At 45.2% G+C, this 19,473-nt stretch overlaps 1 protein-coding gene across 1 annotated transcript in view; it reads left to right on the plus strand.

Moving 5' to 3' along the window:
• The first annotated feature begins 1,107 nt into the window (after window positions 1–1,107).
• Window positions 1,108–19,473, plus strand: part of MAP4K5 (mitogen-activated protein kinase kinase kinase kinase 5) — a 70,923-nt gene continuing 52,557 nt past the window's right edge. The window contains exon 1 of the mRNA XM_074148384.1: window positions 1,108–1,248. Within this exon, the coding sequence (XP_074004485.1) occupies window positions 1,141–1,248 (108 nt within the window). The 5' untranslated portion in view covers window positions 1,108–1,140. The remainder of the gene's footprint in view (window positions 1,249–19,473) is intronic.

Below are 19,473 nucleotides of genomic sequence, written 5' to 3' on the forward strand. Positions count from 1 at the left end.
AGGGGGATAACGGTTTTAAACTGAAAGAGGGGAGAATGAGATGACATCTGGGGAAGAAATTGTTGCCTGTGAGGGTGGTGAGACCCTGGCCCAGGTTGCCCAGAGAAGCTGTGGCTGCCCCATCCCTGGAGGGGTTCAAGGCCAGGTTGGATGGGGCTTGGAGCAACCTGGTCTGGTGGGAGGTGTCCCTGCCCAGGGCAGAGGAGTTGGAACTAGATGATATTTAAGGTCCCTTCCCACCCAAACCATTCCACGAGCTCCATGATGTGGCAGCTCCAGGCTCCCTGTCAGCAGAGGGTCACAGTGGGTACCTCCAGGGCGAGCAGTGGGGCCTCCAGCCCCGCCGGGGCCCACCACCCCCCCCCGGCCGCAGGGCCCGCGGGGAGCCCCGGCGCCGTGGCACAGCGGCCTGCGGGCCCGGGCCGTTCCGCCGGCGGCTGAGGGGCGGAGGCGGGCGGGCAGGAGGGAGGGGAGAGAACGGGAGGGGAGGAAGGGCCGCGGCGGTGCCGGTGCCTTCGGCCGCGCCGTGGCGCTGCGGCGTCGTGGAGGCCCCGCTGCCGTCCCGTCGCGACCCGACCCGTCCCGGCTCGGCCGGGCGGTGCGTGCGTGGGGGGCCGGGGCCGCGGCGGAGCCGGGGAGGAGCGCGGGGCCGCGGCGGGAGGAGGAGGAGGCGGCGGCGGCAGCGGTGGCGCTCCCTCTCCGGCGGGACAAAGGGCTGTGGGCGCTCAGGTAGGAGCCGGCCCGGCCTTGCTGCGGGCCTGGCTGCGGGCGGGCCGGCGGCTGCCCCGGCCGGCGGCGGGCGGGCCGCGGCGCCTCCTCAGCGCCGGCGGGACGGGACCTCCCTCCCCACGGCGCCCGGGGCGGTTGTTCCCCGCCGGGTTCGGCCTTTCCCCGTTGCCCCGGGCAGCCCCGGGCGCTGGTCCGCCGCCGCCGGGCCGCCAACGGCCGTGGCAACCGCCGGCTGCCCCTCCGCCTTTGTCTGGGCGGCCGCGGCCCGGAGGCCGCCCCGGGAGCCCTCCCCTCAGCGGGCGCTTTCCGCCGCAGGAGCCATGGGCCGGCTGCCGCGTTAGGAGCATCCCCGGCCGGCGGGGCGAGGAGGAAAGCGGCCGGTGCTGCCCTTCCTTCGGCGGGGGGCCGGAGATGGAGCCGGCGGTGCGGCCGAGCGGGGATATCCTGAGGCGGAACCCGCAGCAGGACTACGAGCTGATCCAGCGGGTGGGGAGCGGCACCTACGGCGATGTCTATAAGGTGAGCTCCGCTCCGGGGGTCCCCCCGAGGCGGGGGGGGGACAAGGGAGCGGCTGGGAGACGGTGGCTCCTGCAAACCCTGGGGGCAGCCCTGGAGAGACGTGAGGGTTCCGTCCCCCTCTAAGGCTTTTATTTAAAAGGGATTTGTTTGCGGTGTTGGCGAAGGGTCATAGAATCATAGAATGGCTAGAGTTGGAAGGGACCTTAAAGATCATCTAGTTCCAACCCCCCTGCCATGGGCAGGGACACATGGGCAGGGTCTGTCTTTCCAGTCCCCTCGCTGATTTCTTAGAGGTTTGGGTTGGTGGATGATCCTTTCCACGTTACTGCTGGGGAAGGTAGAGGGTGTCTGTTTGCTGTACCTGTTTCCAGAACGCATCAGTTAAAGCACCTGATTAAAAGGGTGCAGGTTTATCCCTGAGGTTAATAATAGCCTGCAAAAGGCAGAAGCAGATTAAAGCCCTCCAGAAGCTGGAACGGAGCTGCAGCTCGTGGTATAGTCAGTGCTGCAGATCCAGGAGATGCTCCTGAAACGGTGCGGACTGGTGCTCACATCGCCAGAACCACAGCCGTGGTGGCACGGAATGGCACAAGCGTGGAATCATTTAGGTTGGAAAAGACCTTTAAGATCATTGAGTCCAACCGTCAACCTTTAACGCTGCCAAGACGGCCACTAAACCATGTCCCTCAGCAGCACAGGCATGGGCGCGCTCGTCTCTTGTGTGCGTCCCTGGGAGCCCCTTCCCCAAGCCTCGGGGATGCTCGGCGGCTTCAAGGTTTGGGTTGCTTGTAAAGGAAGCCTTAAAGTTTTTTGGCCTGCGTTTGGCAATCTGCATCTTCAGCCGCATGGGAAGAGTGGCTGTGATGTTTTACTTTGTAATGCTGTTGAGTGTGTTTAAAATAGACCTGACGCAGCCAACTGTAGGAGAAAAGGTGTGTTACTCCGCCACATGAAAGGCGGCGGTAATTGCTCACGCTGGGGGAGGGCTCTTCGCTAATGTTCAAATTGAAGTTTTATAGATGGATCTTGTTCCCACCACCCCTTTGAAATGGTTACTTGTGGCCTGGGGGAGTTATTTTTAAAAGTTTTCATGGTGCATATTTACCTTCCTTTTTTCTTTTTATATTTTTTTTTCTTCCTCTCCTAGAGTGCTGTGCACAGATCACTCGGCTTCTTTTCTAGAGAATCTAGCACTAAATCCTTTAAAAAGACATTTCAGGCTTCATAAATCCAAAACTCGGCGTACCTTGAGCTGCTTTGAGTATGCCTGTGCAGGGAGGGCTGCACGACGAGAAATAACTGATTGTGTTGCAGAGAAGTAGTTTTGTGTCATCCCCTCGCTCTCTGTGGAAAAAGAAATGATTCTGCTTCTCGTTATCCTGGTAATTAGTGGAGAGCTGTGCTGACATGTCATACAGCTTCCGGTTCCGGAGCTGGTTTGAATGCATGGCTCTGCTCTCTGCCATGTAAACATATCCCCTTAAAAAAAAAAAATAATAAAAAAATCCACAACCCTGCCCTCCCCCCTCCATTCTTTGGGTTATGAAAAAACGCGCCTTCTATTCCTGAAGGCGTTTCAGAGAGGAATAAACCCAAACCTCGTCGTGCAACCTGGCAAATTTAAATCAAAGTCTTTGGCAGTCTTTTTAGACATTGTTATGAGTCTGAAACGAGTATAAAGTTAATGAGTTTAAAGTAATTTGAGAGCCTACATTTGTTTCTAGGTCATTGCTTTGCTCTTTGTTTTTACGAAGCCCTGCAACAGGGAGGAACTGTACCGAGGGAACACTGAGCTGGATGGCACTGGCTGTTATGACAAATATGCAAAGCAAACATATTTTTTTAAAGCAATTGATTTTAATTTTAAAAGTCACTAAACTAAACCTTTTTTTTCATTTAAGGACTTAATGTATAAACGTTGTACTTTTATTTTTCTTGGTCCACGATAAGTGTCTTCTTAGCACAGATGGCACATCTCGTGCCTGCTGGGGACTGTCAGGAGTGTTTATAAGATGCGTTTCTTAGTGAATATCCGATTGTTGTAATATTGCAGAGCTCGGGCAAGGTTTGCTAGAGAGCGCTCTTAAATTAAAATGGAATTTTCCTCTCACCTCTTCAAGTGGTTTCTCTGCTCCGTCGCTAATAATGAGTCACCAGCGTCTCCGGCACAGTTGTTTTTAGGATGTCTAAACGAGGCAGCCCTGCTGACGGCAGGAGATCTGCCTCTTCCTCGGATGCTTTTTGGTGGCGGTGGTTCATGCCTCGGATTCTTCTTGGGGCATTTGGTAGCTTTTAGAGTAATTGGTTGTTTTTTGGATGTTGAAGGCGGAGGTTAAGCAAATATTTGTCTTCACTGTTAAGTTACAGAAGAATATTTAAGGCCTTTCTAAAAATCTCCTGCCCACTTTGCTTTTCATTACTACTATGGGAGCTTAAACTTGAAATGTGTTTTCTTAGTGTTTGTGGGATTTTTTTTCCTCATCTGTCACATGGCACACAATGGTTGATTGTAGGGTTGCTCCTAAGTGCTGGATTGTTGATGTTGTTTTAATAATTATTTTTTCCCCAAAATGCATTTCAGGGTGGGGGAGAAACCATCTGTAAAGAAAGTATTTTCTTATCTATTCATAGCGTGTGCAAGAAGATCCAAGTTTGGGTCTGCCAGCCTTGGAAGTACAATTTCCATTACAATCCTAACGCGTTGCGCGTTGGTTGTCTCATCTGTGTTGGGAAAGCTTTTTTTTTTTTTTTTTTTTCTTTTTAATAGAGGGTATTACAGTTAAGCCAATTCTAATCTAATTGGAATAATTAATCTCTCGAAGCATCGTATCAAGCTATCTTAAATTACTGACTGTTGACAGAGGCTGTGATGATGAAGATTGGGAACTCACTGGAACTTGATAATATGCTGACAGTATGAGGGTTTTTTTGTCCCTACTCTCTGTCAGACGTTTAGCATCCTCAGCATCGTATCCTTTAACGCTGCCAAGGTGAGGTCTACAAGAGCAAGGTTTTAATTTGGCTTTCCTGGCAAGATTTCTGTTTGCCCTCCTCGGTCGTATACATGAAAGTCTCAAAGCAGAGACTTTAAAAATGATGTAAGTTTGTTCACGCGTCTGCAGGGTCGTGCTGAAATAGACCTTGTGTGTGTGTGTGGTTAATGCAGAAACATCCGGTTGACCAGTGTCTCGGGGCAGAAAATTTAAAAAGCCGCTAGAAGCTGTAAATGGAATTTAATCTCGGGCACTGGGAAGTGACCCATCCCAGGTAAACTCCCGTAGCGTGGCTAGGTGTTCCCCAGGATGGGTTTTCACACCAGCGTGACCCGTCGGTGAACCTGCAGCTTTTCAGCAGGGCCTTGTAGTCTCGTTTGTCTCAGGCCAGTTTTGATAACAAGTTCACATCCTCAGCTGTGTAAAGCACGTGTTTCTGCAGTCCGTGATGTTTTGAGGAAGTGCTTGGGATACCCTAAGACTGGCCTGTTTTGGTTAGCCAGAACTTCAAGTCCTTAGGTTGTATGTATTTGTAGATGTTGGTGTCCTGAAGGGACTTAGAAAACAAGGGTGATAATTTACTTTAGCTGTATCATACTGGGATTACTCGCATGGGCTTTTTTATTTGAGTATTTATTAATGACTCAGAATAGGTTTGGTGGAGAGATTTAGGGGAAATGTCACCCTGTGTCATGGGAAGAGAAGCAGGGTCACCACTCCTTGCACATATAAAGGAATTTAAAGTCTTTCACTACATGCGTGGGTGCCTTCGCCATCAGCATGTTGACTCTACTGGGGAGCTCCACTCACTGCCACCTCCTCTGTCTCCTAATGGTAATGGGTAATGGTTGGAAATTCAAAGAGGGGGCATTTAGATTAGGTACTAGAAAGAAATTGTTGACTGTGAGGGTGGTGAGACCCTGGCCCAGGTTGCCCAGAGAAGCTGTGGCTGCCCCATCCCTGGAGGGGTTCAAGGCCAGGTTGGAGGGGGCTTTGAGCAACCTGGTCTGGTGGGAGGTGTCCCTGCCCAGGGCAGGGGGTTGGAACTGGATAATCTTGTAAGGTCCCTTCCAACCCAAACCATTCCATGATTCTGTTTCTTCTCCCCTAGCCACACAGGGCTTGGCATTTTGTGCTTTTTAATACAAGCACCCCAAACAGAGTTTTAACCAATCTTCGATTTTGGAGAAGGGGAACAAAAGGATGGTTTATGTAGACTTTGTCTTTTTGAATACTCTTGTTTGGCAGCTGAGCTGAAAGATGGTGTATTTACTCAGCTCAGCACCCCCCTGCAGGCTGCCTTTGCGGGATGAATAGCTGATGTCTGTCCTCGCTGTGCAGCGATGATCAAGTACGATCTTGTGCAGTGATTCTAAAGCTGGCTTGTTTTGGGTTTTCCAAGCAGGATTGTGAGCAGCGCTACAGTATCTTTCTTTAGAAGCAAGCATAGGGGGAGAGAAATGCACCAAATTAATAGCAGAAACTATCTATAAACACAAGATGCATTTTTATTAAATATCATGGAAATTCCATTCCTTCTTGAGTCACCAGCTCAGTCTCTCTTTGGATTTATTTTTTATCTCCTGCACCAGGTAAAGGCATTAACTTAGAAGAAACCTGTACTGGTTTGCCACTGATCACTGCTGCAGGGAAATAGTGAGCAGTGAAATTGGATCGTGGCAGACAGAGACTTTTTTTACTCAAATACAGTTTTAGAAAAATGACTTTTTTTTTTTTTTTTTTTTTTTGAAGGTTGCCATAAAAGTGGGACTCTGTCCATTTTGAGTCAGGTTTCAGCCCTGCGTGTGTGGCCAGTGCCTTGTTCTCAGGGCTCTTGAGCAGTCAAAAGCTGTTGAGAACCTGTATTTGATATTTGGAAAATAATTCTTAATGTCAATCTAATTTCACAGACCATGAGAACTCACCGCTTAAAGCGTTTGACTGCTTAAACTCAACAGGTTAAGAATGCAGCATTAAGGCTTTCTTTTAATACCAGAGTACAATTATGGCTGTGATAGTTTTTAATCATATACTCTCAACTTTATACAAATACATTTTGGCAGCTGCAGACCAATTGGATTGGCCATCCCTGATTCAGCACTTCTCTCCCTGGTGAATATACGTTGCTTACACGTATAAATTACCATAAAACATTTGCCACGTCGGGGGATTCCACTCTTCCTCTCCAGATCAAAGCCTGCTGGTGAGCAGTGTTTGCTGTAACCGTGCCTGAACTCTGCGTAATCTCAGTTTTCCATGTGAAGGGTGTTTAGAATGGCATCGAACCAGCGCTGTTGAGTTTCTTCTTGTCGCTGTGGAGTTTCTCTTCTGGGAAATTACATGCTTTTCTTTAAGGATGCAGTCAGTAGGATATATATACATATATTGCTGACAACTAAGGTGCTCTATGATACCTTGTGTTTGGATATTCAGGACTTGCTTTTCTATTTGTATTCCTTGCAAGTTTGTTTTCTTATTAAGCGTTTGGTCTTTGTCGTGGAACATTCAGAGCTGTTTGGTGTTAAATATTACCTCCTGTTGCTCATGTTTTCGGCTAACAGTAGGTTATGTGGTGGGAATAGAGTGTTTCTCCCTATGTCTATTTCTCCCTGTCTCTTACTTTCAAAATCAGGTAGTCTCTGAAATGTTAAAAATAAGGTCTGATTTCTTTTCCAGCTCTTTTGAAGGGAGTTGTCCTCCTGGATTAGGTTCCTAGAGGAGCCCAAGAAAGAGTGGTGGCAATTTTTCCGTGTGCTGCCATCAGCAAATACCGAGGCTTTACCCAGTGTCTCTTAAACCAAGGAGGAACCAAGAGCCTGCTCTGTTGAGTTTAATGTCCTCTTGGTACCAGCCTTGTCCCTGATGTCTTCAGTTGCGATACTACTGTCTAGTACTCGTCCTTCAGGAGACGTTCTGATGGGTAGATGATTTTGTTATTCCTCATTTATCCGTGGTACAGTCAGTGAGGGAGGCCGAGGCGTCCTGTGGAATTGCATGGGAAGGAGTTAACCAGAGCGTGTTCTTTTGTTCACTACATGTCGCATAACGTTTTTGTAGACCGGTCTCGAACACGAGAGGTGCTCTATATATGAGCCTTTTCTACCTTCCACCCCAGAATTCTGTTTCAATGCGAGATATCCATTCAGAGGAAATGAATAGTGCAGTTTGTGCATCCCCTTTGAAACACACCCCCCAGCAGCAGAGGAAATCTCTGAGAAGGAAGAACAGATCAAAGATCAGAACATTTGCATACCAATATCTACTTCATCTTTGTCTCCAGAAGATGCCATGGTCATTTTAATTTCCAGTGCGTTTGGATAACTTCAGAGGCGTCCAAGATTTATAGCGTGAAGTGTCGGCGTGATTCCCAGTTCCACGGGCAGAGGTGCGTGGTAGAATTTCATGGATCATCCGTGTCAGAGAAAATAGCTCTTCCTGTTCGCAAGGCTGTAACTGAGTTGGCCGGAGTATTTCGCTGACACCAGCAACTGTCCATCCGCTCTGCAGCTGGAAAAACAAATACGCTGGTACCTTTACTCATGTTTGGCACCTGACTTCTAGGTTATGGCTGGGAATGAAAAGAAGAGGCAGCATCAACCCAAGGTGATTCCATTCGAGAACAATGTGAAAAGGGTAGGTCTCTACACTCATAAAAGTTGTTCTTCAACTCCGGGCAACCTCAATGACTTGCAATTTAGATTGCCGAGACCTTCTTCTAACACTTTGCCATTTTGTTAGGATTTCAGATTTTGTATTTCTTCAAGATATGTTGGAATAGTTCTTCCCCAATTTCTGAAGGCTTCCTAGCAATAAGAGCACTCAGCAAGGTTTGGTGGATGCAGCAGCCTTCAGTTTGTGGTTTCTGGCAATTTTGATGTCCTGAGCACATTCTGGGATTCCAGTAAAAAGTCAATGAGAAGGGCAGGATATTTTGTTCAAGACTTTGTGATCTATAAAAACAGATGCTACCTTGCTTTTAATGGGAGTAGGTAAATAAAGCAAACCTTACACTGACAGTAGTTAAAAATTAGCAAAAGACAGTTTATTCCAGTAGATCTTCCCCAAATGTTCTTGCTGTGTGTATCTGTGGAAGAAATATTGCAGAGATCATTTACCTGAACTTCCCATTTGGCCTCACCAAGTAGAGCAATCTTCCTGACAGGTTAATTCAATCTGTCTAATTATAATGAAGGGGTCTTGATATTATGTACCACCAGGTTTTTCTCCAAGCTGTGGTTTGCTGGACTGGAGAGCGTGTTTATGGAGGCAGCACCATAGTGTAACTATTATTCCCTTTTCTCATTTAGGGAATCTGTTTAAGAGCGGCTTGTCTGAAAAATTGGATATGGTTTGAGCAGACACCGGTCAGTACATCGAGAGCAGGCAGTAAAAAAAAATCCGGAATCTGTTGCAAAAGAGGGAGAATAAGAAGTGCCAAGGCTTTTGTTCCAAAGCCGTAGCCTCTGCCAGTGCTTTTCCCTGGTGTGTTATCCTGTGTGTTGCTCTGTCTGTCTCTGCTGACTTCTCTGCTCCTGAAGATGGTAAAAAGATCATGCAAGATGCAGTCAGAGATACTGCCCAGAGCTTTGAGCTGACCCTCAGTCCTGGTGGCCAGAACCGCTGCATTTACTGACCTCACATCTTCAATGCCGTATTTGATACCTTGGAGTGTCGGAGTTACTCTTCTCCCAAGTCTATTTTCATGTCTCCCGCATGAATATGGTGTAGAGAAGGTTCATGTTTTCATAGAGATGAGGAAGATTTGACTGGACATGTCCAGAAAGCTGAATGAAACGTATTTTTCAGGTTAGTGTGAACAGCTGGATCTGTAGCCCGTTGAAATGTGAATTTTGAGACATTCCAGAAAGGCGAATGCTGTTTCTCTTCAGAGAGTGAAGAGGTCGTTGCAGGGGGACTCTGTGGGCTTATTGCTAAGAAATTGGTCTTGAGCCTTCTTTTATGTAGCTCTTTCCTGTGCAGCATTAAAGGCATCGTTTCTTCTTACATTTAATGTCACGGTCCACCCCGAGAAGCTGTATTCTTGTGGGGTGTTTTTTTTTTTTTGTCACCCGTGTGTCTGGCTGTTTGCTGGTCATTGCTATTGAAGCAATAGAGAGTTGTGTTGTTACGTCTGCCTTAACTCGCTGTTTAATGTACAGACACGCAGGGTAATAGTTGAATTATAATCGCGAGACTCCCAAAAATGTTTGGGAGATTTAGTCATGAATCTTAAGGGCAGATAAGTGGTAAGGTCTCTTGCCCAGGCAGGGAAATGTAAACGTGGTCGGTCGAAGGAGTAAAGGTGCGGCCACACCATCTTTTATAGCTGTGCTTTGTCTTGATAAAACTTGAAGAATTAAGATTTGAGAGGGAGCGATGGCTGATGAGTGTTCATCGCTCTCCGGTGATTCACAGCTTCAGGTATTTGTGTTGTATTTACGAGGGGTTCGAAAACAGTAGCAGCTGAAATTTTTCTCTTGCTGCACTTGGTCCGCAGTGGGGTAAGGGGGGGGGCGGAATTCGGTGTTATCGCTTGCAGGTATTCACAGTTGTATTGTCTGTCAGAGGGGGGGGGTTGTTAATTTAAATACTATGAGAGATTCTCTTAAACAGCTGAGATCCCTTTTCATTTACGGCTGTTTTTGTGAAAGGAGAGTTGCCGTTTTAAATGTCCCCCTGCCTTAAATAGGATAATTTCTGCTGTGGGGGAGCGTAAGGAATGGGATATGTGGAGGGAGGGAACTGGGCAAGGGTTTCTGAGGCCGGACCCCGTGTATCTGCATCATCAAAATACCTTTAATAGGTACTTTAAAACTTTGCCAAACGGTTCCTGTCCAGAGAGTCTGTTTTTAAATTTGGCTCGCGATATCAAACTGGGGACAAAGGGAGTTGTGAGGATGGGGCGAGGAGATCTTGAGAACGTTTTATGATCTGCCGTCGCTTCAGCAGTCACAGCCGACTACCTGTTTAGGGTACATGAATGTAAATTTTTCCTTTTTCTCGTTCTGTGGGTGTTGAGGTTGTGTAAATCCTGCAGTGGGATGTCTCGAGCGTGGACTGACCGTGCTGGCTGGAGCTCCTGTAGGGGCGGAGGAGGAGGAGGACTGAGGCTTTTCTCCATGAAAGCATGACATGATGAAATTCTGAAAGAGGCGAAGCAGTTGTTGCCTCTATTTCTCGCAGCCTTGGAGCTTCAGACAGTGTGGAAATCGTGTGTGAGATAGAGCCTTCCAACCAGCCCAGCTGGGTTTGCCCTGAGAGGTGTGGTGCCAGGATATTCCCTTATCAGCTTTATTTGAGGTCTCGCTGGACGTTGAGTTCATCTTGACGTTAGGCCCTCCTACTCTCTCATGGTTTCTGCTTTCATGACTTCATCCCTGTGTATCGTTTTCTTTAGCTACAGGAAGCTTTCCGAAGCTTGAAGTGGAATTTGCATGTGATCCCTGTGTGGTTGCCCTTTGGTTACGTGAGTTCAGTCTCTCTCTGCTCTTTGTGTGCAGAGGCGGTCAACGATGGGATCTAAAGCTTCCTGCAGGTGGAATATACTTGCAGAGACCTTATAGTACATGTGATATTACGTGTGACAGCTTAGGGTTTCTACTTCAGGATGTGGTTAGAATCTATTTTGATTTACAGGACTGATATTTCATTCCTTTCCTGCATTTTGGCTGGTGTCTTACAGAAGAAAACAAAAAAACCCCACAGGTCAGTTTTACTTCTTGAAGATTCCGTGGCTTTCTCCTTTCTGCTAAGCGGGTGTGCGGATCATGGAACCTCCAATATAGCGGTTCTTGGGACAACCAGGATGCTGAGGACTGAATGCACGGGGCAGCTGGATTAGCCTTTAGGTATTATAACTTCATGCTAAGGGCAGGTCTTGTATATGTTGAGGAAATCTTGTATATGTTATCCCTAACAGAGGAATAAGGCAAAACAGATGATGTTCTCTAGTATATTAAAATTGAAAAGAACAAAAAAAAATAAATCTTTACAATTTGAGTTAAATCGTCAAGCCTAATTTTCAGTAATGCTATAATTTCTCTAGCATGAGTATTATTCGAGCAGCGTGTTTTCAGTCCGTGTTTTAAAGAGAGTTGCAGCAGTGAAGTGGGGAAGTCACAGGCCAAGTGCTTGAAACTGAAGCGAAACCGGTGTTTGACAACTGTAGATGAAGCCGGAGGAAAAAAAAAAATTGTTTCTTCTTTTCAAGTTACATCATTTAAATGAGTGCATCAGAGAAAACAAAAACAAACAAACAAACAAAAAAAAAAGGAAAAATCAAAGTTTCTCTTCTCCATTCTGGCTAAAAATAAGGTGTGAGAGGATGAGAGCTGTAAGATCGCAAAAGATATCATCTGTAATGAAATGGCAGCGTATTTCCTCTCTTAATCAGCATAAGTGCAAGACAGACTGTATATTTAACCTTTCTCGTGTATCTAGCACATTTAAAAGTTCAATTTTTTTTTTAAAGAAAAATTACTAAAATGTCACTTCTGTCTATTTCAACAGAACTCCAGGCTGTGGTTTTGAATTGCCTACTGAATTAGAAATCTTACTGAGCACTATTTCGTCATCATCAGTTATAAATTTAAGATTGTAAATAAGGGTTGGGGTTTATTCTAGTCGAAACGGCTGAACAGTGGTACCCTCCCAGTAGTCAGAAAGAAGCAGACGTGCTGTACTATGTATATATACATATATAAATGAAATTGAGAGGAAATCATGATGTCTTGACCGTCTTCCATCCCAAGAAGGTAAGGATTGATATAGTACAGGTGCAAAACCAAGTTTACAGAAGAAGAATCTCCCTGCTCCTATTTATAACTAATTTTCTTTTAACTTCTTTGATTTCCATGGCTGCTTTTTTATTCATTCTTTCTGTTCTGGTTGTTGTTTTATTTAACAGTAACAGCAACAAAGAACAAAGCAGCCAGACCCATTTTCTTCATGATGACAACGTCACGGCTTGTTCCGTTCAGTTTTGTAACTGTGAGTTCATCTCCAGGGAACTGAAATTTTAAGGAGGCGATTGCTGAACAGCTTTGTTGGAGTTAGATTTTTCTACTTAAAACTACATTTTTCACCTCCACCCCTTTAAATTCTCTCAAATAAATTTAAATAAGGAGTTGATACAGGTTTGTACCCTGGATTTGGAGGGCTCGGTACCGCAGAAGAGCCCGCGTGTGATGTGAAAAGCTAAGAGGGATTTGCCCAAACGCTCCAAAAATGAGCTTGTCCAGGACTGCAATTCAAGGCAAAATAACCTCAATAAACCAAACAAAACCCCCAGCAAAATGCATACACTTGGATATTTTGGTCTGACTAATCTGAAAGTATGTCCGGAAGTATTTCTGGTGTTCTAGGAAGTTGCATGCAGATAAGTGATGGTATAAGAGTTGCAATCTCAGAATTGCTGTCTCTTCTCCTCTTTAAAACACTGGCGGCGGTTCCTCAGTTCTGCCTTTCAGAGGGGACGCCTCTCACTGCGCGTTAACTCGTGGTCACAACGCAAAGCAGTAAAAAACTGCTTTTTCTTTGGTGTCAAATGATGGTCTTAAAATTCTTTAATGCAACACAAGTGGCTGAATTTAAAAAAAAAAAAAAAAAAAAAAAGCCATTGCCTTTTCCTTTAGAAACTTCTTTTTCCTGCCTGCCTAGAAAGTCAGATTTCTTGTGGGGATGGGAAAGCCCAGCCCAGTGTTTTGGACTCCAGCCATGGGTTTCCTGCGTGACTGTGACGTGTCGCTTAGTGGTTCTAACCTTGTTATCTACAAACGATCATAAGTTCGTCATAGTTTTCCTGAAATAAAAAATGTCGGTGTCTTGCTTTTTGCGTGAAGTGGGGTTAACGGCGGCGTCTGGACTTGGTGGGGGTGTTCGGAGACTCAGTGCTGTATCTGATCAACTCACTGATATATTGTATTTTTCAGCGAAAAGGAGAGACGTAGATACTTGTCACATATTTTGCTTGACACATCTTGTAGTTTTTTTCATCTGTAAGGAATAAATAAATCCCCCTGCAGCTGATATTATATGTAATCTTTTAATGTTACTTGAATTTGTAGTCCATAATACCATGGGTTTTTTTTCCTGTGTTTTAATCTATACCTACACGTTCTATTCACCATCAGAATAAAATAAAATTGTTCATTTATTCTTTTTATGTTTTGGTGAATAAGCCCTTTTAAAATCCTTCTCTTTTTGTAGTTTAATAATATGTTGGAAGGTTTTGGGAGGTTTTTTTGTTGGCTTGGCTTCCCCCTGCCCCTGTTTTATACCCTGGCCAGTAAAGCTGTTGGGCATCTGCTCAGTTTTAAGTATCTTAGCAGCATCATGGGCATTCTTTGATTTGTGAGATCTTACGTTTAAAAATGTATATTATTCCTGAGGAAAGGGAGCTATTTCCAGTAGTCTTTCAAAACAATCTAATGCACGTAGTTGTAACCTGAAGAGGTTCTTTTCTGGTTTGATTCTTGCCAGCTGTCTGCTCCAAATGAGTCAAAATTGGGCTTTTTTTTTTTTTCCTCGTGGTATTTGTTTGTCTCTTTCGTGCTGCATTAGTTGCTAAATAGCACTTTTGTGGTCAGGGGCTGTTTCTAGCTTTATCTTTTCAATTTCAGAAGGCTCATGCCAAATATTTTGCAAACGATGACCTGCCAAGAAAATTTCATAGGAGAATAACCAGCCTCTGCTTGGAAGCATGTAGCTGACTTCTTTTGTTATTTTTTGTTTTTTTCTTAAATAAATGTTGTTAAGACGTGCACTGATCTTTGCTTTCTTATTATTGTTATCCTTATCACCGTAGGTCTTTTGTCCTTCAGTGGTTATTGCTATGAGTGAGATTCAGTGGCTGCTGAGATCTGTAAAGCCACTTTGCTTGTACAAATCCTCAGTCTGGTTTTCTGCGCTGGAATAAAAGGAGTTGGCCCAACATCATTAATGAGCTTTTAATCCCTTATTGCTTGAGTTAATTGGCCTTGAGTAAGAAAGTGTCTGAAGTCTGTGAGCGAAAGGTAGGTTCCCCTCCTCCCAATTTTCTCTGCAAGAGATATACTATCTATATTTCACCAACTGTCAGTAAATGTAAATAAATTTAAGCCTTATTTGCATTACAGCTGTCCTCAGGAGCGCCAGTCGCAGGTCTTACTGCACTGGGTTTTGGGGTTTAATGTGGAATTTATTTAAACCCTGATACTTTTGTCTATTGTGGGTTCTGCTCCTTCAATAAGGGAAACTGCAAGTGCTGGAAATGTGGAAATGGGGAGTGACAGCTGTGAAGTTTGCCTCCTGCTTTGTACCGATGCGTGTTCCTCGTGTGAAGGAGGAGGAGTGGCAGCGTCCATCTGGAGAGCACCCACAAAATCAATATTTGTCCTTGTGCAGTAGTCAGCTCCGGTATCCGAAGCGATGGCTCTCTGGGGACTGCTGCTGCAGGACACAGGAAATTCAGAAATACAGCTAAAAAGTAAAATTAGAATGTGAATCTCTTTTTTTTTTTTTTTTTTTTTTTTTCCTGGTTTATTCTGAAAAGTAGTAATGGTGGTGGTTGTATGAGATTCTGTTAGGGATATTACATTAAAAACGAACAGACTTCATAGAGTTATGGTTTCTGAAAGCCTTTCCCTCTGTCTCCATCTTGGAAATCCAGCTGGAAGATTGCGGGGTGACCAATTGCCTCTGGGTGTTTCTGCCTCCTAAAAGGAACAAGAGCCTTGAAAATCAGAAATTAGGTGTCTTTTTTGCAGCAGCGGAGACTGGCTGGACATCTGCTCCCCACGTGAGCAGCCCTGGCACACCTCGGGTGATGAATGGAGCGTTGCGAGGACTCGAGATGGGAGAGACGGTTGTTTCTGTCTGGCACAAATCTCAGCCCATTCAGTAAGATTCGCATTAATATTTCACGGAATCGTCCCACTTCTTTTTTTTTTTTTTAAGCTTTTCTCTTTTATTCCTTCTTCTACATTTTTAATCCATCCATCAACCTTCCTGCGTGAAGGAGAAAAAATGCATTCAGCATCTGTTATGGAGATGCTCTCAGCACTGAGCAGGGGGGGTTTATTCAGCCCAGTTCTCTGTTTGGGGGGCTGTGGGGAATTTTGGGTTGGTTTTGCTTGTTTTGTTTTATATAAAAGAAAAGAGGAGAGGGGGGGAAAAACCCTACAGAACTGCAGTAATTGTACCTGCCTGGGTTTGGTGCGTCCACCCAACTAGGAGGTAAGATACAGGGACTCTTTGTCAGGAAGTGTAGCGATAGGAGGAGGGGAAAGGGTTTTAAACTGAAAGAGGGGAGATTGAGATGAGATCTCAGGAAGAAGTTCTTTGCTGTGAGGGTGGTGAGACCCTGGCCCAGGTTGCCCAGAGAAGCTGTGGCTGCCCCATCCCTGGAGGGGTTCAAGGTCAGGCTGGAGGGGACTTTGAGCAACCTGGTCTGGTGGGAGGTGTCCCTGCCCAGGGCAGGGGTTGGGACTGGATGGTCTTTAAGGTCCCTTCCAACCCAAACCATTCTGTGATTCTATGATGCAGGGGAAGGCGGCGAAAAAATATATGGCTCATACAAGATTTCTATGACTCTTCTGAGGGTGCTGCCTGGTGCTGGGGCAGGAACCAGCACACTCCCTACTCACTCTAAAACTGGATTTTTGGCTGGAGCACAGCTCCAGAATTGAGCTCTGCAGGGATTCTCCCATACAGGACTGCAAACGGTTGTGGTATCCTCCTGTTGTAAAGGAAGGCAGGCAATTCTAGGCTCACACAGTGGGGATTAACTCGTGTTGCTTTTAAGCTGGGTTTTCTGAGAAGCTTTCTGGGTATTGACTTTTAGAATCATAGAATCGTCTAGGTTGGAAGGGACCTTTCAGATCATCGAGTCCGACCATCAACCCAACACTCGCAAAAACCACCACTAACCCATGTCCCTCAGCACCACGTCTGCCCGGCTTTTAAATACCTCCAGGGATGGTGACGCCACCACTGCCCTGGGCAGTCCGTTCCAACGTTTGATACAGCTCTGTGTAGCGGTAGATGTGAATTCAGAGACTTACGTAGGTGAATTCAAGGGTCAGTGTGGTGATACTGTGAGTTATGGAAAGAACGATGCCGCATAATGGGAATTTCAAAACCACATAAAGCAGGTTAAAAATTATAAAGTGTAAGAGGTCAGAAACTAGAAAGCAGATAAAGTTCTATTTCAATCGCTGGGCAGGAGGTCAGGGTACCTTTTGAGGATAACTAAGGAGAAGCAGGCAGCATTTGAGACAGCAAAACGTTTTGGTCACTGATGAGTGAAGCTTGGCAAGGGATGAATAAGACGGGGATGCATGGGAGGGTTGCCACAGGAGCTGCAATTATGATTAGATTAAATGAAGACACGGTCAAACAAATGGCTCTTCTGGTGAATTGGGCTGTTTATCCAACGACGTTGGGGCCAGAATGATTTCACCATGGAAACTGAAAATACTGATTTGGAGGCTGAGAGTGTGATATTGCTGTCTGAATCTTCCCCTGCTCTTCCTCGGTGTTGAAGGAGAAAGTGGCTGGACAAGGAGACTGAGCACATAAACCTGTGTTCAGAGATATCCAAGTGAAATGATTCTCCAATTTTTTACTATCTCAGAGGGCTTAGTACTGTGGACCCCCTGCAGTGGAATTGGCTTGGCTTGCACTCTTAAAAATAAATAAAACAATGCCGCAGAGTGCGCAACTCGTTCTGAAACCAGTTTTCTGTGTTATTTCTGGTCATTAGCTACAGAAAGTGTCCTACCCAAAAATGTATTTTCTCATCTGTGTTGTTTGGGTGTGTGTTGGGAAGCATCGTACACAGGGATTGCCATGGGTGTCACGCTGGGTTCTGCCATCCCACAACAGCTTTTTGATGCAGTTCTGAGAGGAACGTTAAGTCTCAGTCAGAAAACTTGATGATTTTTTTTGTGTGTAATATCACAAAACTTTCCCAACTCCCTAAAACCCCACTCCTGCTAACAGTGCACCTCTCCTTTTTGAGTGTGGCATTGGGACACACCGCTGACGTTGTGCCTGGGTAGGAAGAAGGGGTGGTCTTGCTTCTCGCTGGGTTGGAAGAAGGGGTGGTCTTGCTTCTCACTGGGTTGGAAGAAGGGGTGGTCTTGCTTCTCGCTGGGTTGGAAGAAAGGGTCTTTTAAGGGTATTTAGCTACTAAAATACTCTGGAAGAGCTGTGCTCGGTGGGATGCTGTCACTCATCCTATAGCAAGCTGTAGAACAGCTGAAGGAGAGGTGACCAAAGGACTACAACCTACCTCTTCTTTCTCAGTAAATATACTCTGTATATGACACTAAGCAAAATAAATTTGACTGTGTGGCTCACCTTATTCAAATATACCCTTGTCCTGGTCCCGTTCTTCGGTAGGTCAAGTTTTCTGTTGGAGCTTTGCAGTCCTTCTGCCAAAATCCTGTCCTTTTAATTTTCATTCTGAGTAATGTGGAACATAATTTTCGTTCTAAGTCTCATTAAATAAAATTAAGATCAGTGCTAACAGATAGCAAAAGCTCTGTCTTTTTCTCGGGGGAAATCTTACAGCAATTTCCCTGATGTGTCGGGCTCTGCTTCTGTGGCACAGGAACCGGACCACGTTACTGATGGGGATGTGGGCAGATGCTGAGCTTTAGTCTTTTAGCCTTTAGCGTCAAGATGAGTTCTTAGGAGACTTCAAAGGAGAATTAAACACAATAAGAAATCTAACAGGTTTTATCTTCCATTAGACTAAAAATATTAGAACTATTAGAATTCAGAAGAGATCAGCAAAGTTCATGATATAGATGTCATCTTTATGCGATAAAATGCATAGAAATGATAACTTGCTATGTCAATAATAGCTGATGAGATACTGAACAGCTGCTCTACGTGTTAATTGGCAGGTCTGGATTACTGGATGTGCAGGGAAAACAGCTCCCCTGGCCTCTGCTTGGTTTCAGCTAATTTTGAATTAAGACTTGAAATACTGAGGAAATTGCAGGGGACAGGAGGGAGGCAGATATCTTGCTGTTGGGTTTTAAAAATGTCAATAAAGTGACTAGGAGAACTATAATTTCTTAGCTTTACTTCCATTTCCCCCTTCCAGTGAAGAAGTATATCAATAAGACAAATTGATAGATCGTTAACTAATTCTTCACATCAGGGAAATTATGGAGAACTGATATTTTTTTCTCAAATATCATTGGCAGTAAAATTCCAGGTTTGATTCAGAAAGCCACAAGTGTTGATGTAGTGGATTCCTGTCTACGATTTCCTTGATACTACAAAATCCTTTTTTAAAAGGTAGAACAATACAAACTGCAGTCACCCGTAGGAAATGAGTGGAGGATTTCTTTAACTAACACGTCTCAAAATGATTTGAGGAATCCTTATTTGACAGTTTTCATAGCTAGGCATGTACCATGGAGAACCAGTTTTTAGCCCTTGCCTTCTTACATTTTTAATGATGTGCAAGATCTCAGTAATTCAGTATTGATCAAGTTTTCAGCTGACAGAAAGGTGTGGGAAAGAAAAGATAGAAAAAACCGGGAGTGACAGCAGAGAGAGATGCGTCCCCCTGCGTAAAAGCTGGTGCAACCCAAGATGAAGGAACAAAAGCCATCAGTAGCATTTGCGGGCAGGTGACATCTCTTGGGAAGCAGTTTGGGGAATTTGCTGCGTGTTTGCGATACGAATATCTAGACCAAAGATCTAAGACGGTTCCTGTATCTGTGAACATCCAAACCAGGATGCTGAGGATCAGGGAATACTCAGCATTTTTGCCCCTGGTGCTGGGATGATAGGTGGTCCTGGTGGGTGGTCCTGATGTCATCAACTTGAGAATGTGTTTGGTTGGAGGATTAAACTGTAGGACCAGAAAACTGGTCTCAGGGCAAACGGCTGAGATAACGTGATGTGTTTAGTTCATAAATACCAACCCGTTGGAGAGCTTTGCATTCCAGCAGACAAATTTTCATGGTTGAAACCCAAAATAGTCCCTGTCCAGGCTATAGATTACACGCAAAAACTTAATGGTAATATTGGATAGCAGCAGGAGAGAGTCTGGTGAAGCTCCGTGGCCTGTCGCGTGTGACGGCCGAGAGCCAGTAATTGCAGTCATCTCCTTTGGCCTCAACCTTCGAGTCCCTGCCAAGCAGTCTACGTACCAAAGACCGTTGGCAGACTACGGCCATTCTTTCAGGCTTCAGAATAACAGTAGCAGTGGCAGTAAGGAATATGATCT

The sequence above is a fragment of the Numenius arquata genome, chromosome 6 (genome assembly GCF_964106895.1).
Source record: "Numenius arquata chromosome 6, bNumArq3.hap1.1, whole genome shotgun sequence".
In the NCBI taxonomy this organism is placed as follows: Eukaryota; Metazoa; Chordata; class Aves; order Charadriiformes; family Scolopacidae; genus Numenius; species Numenius arquata.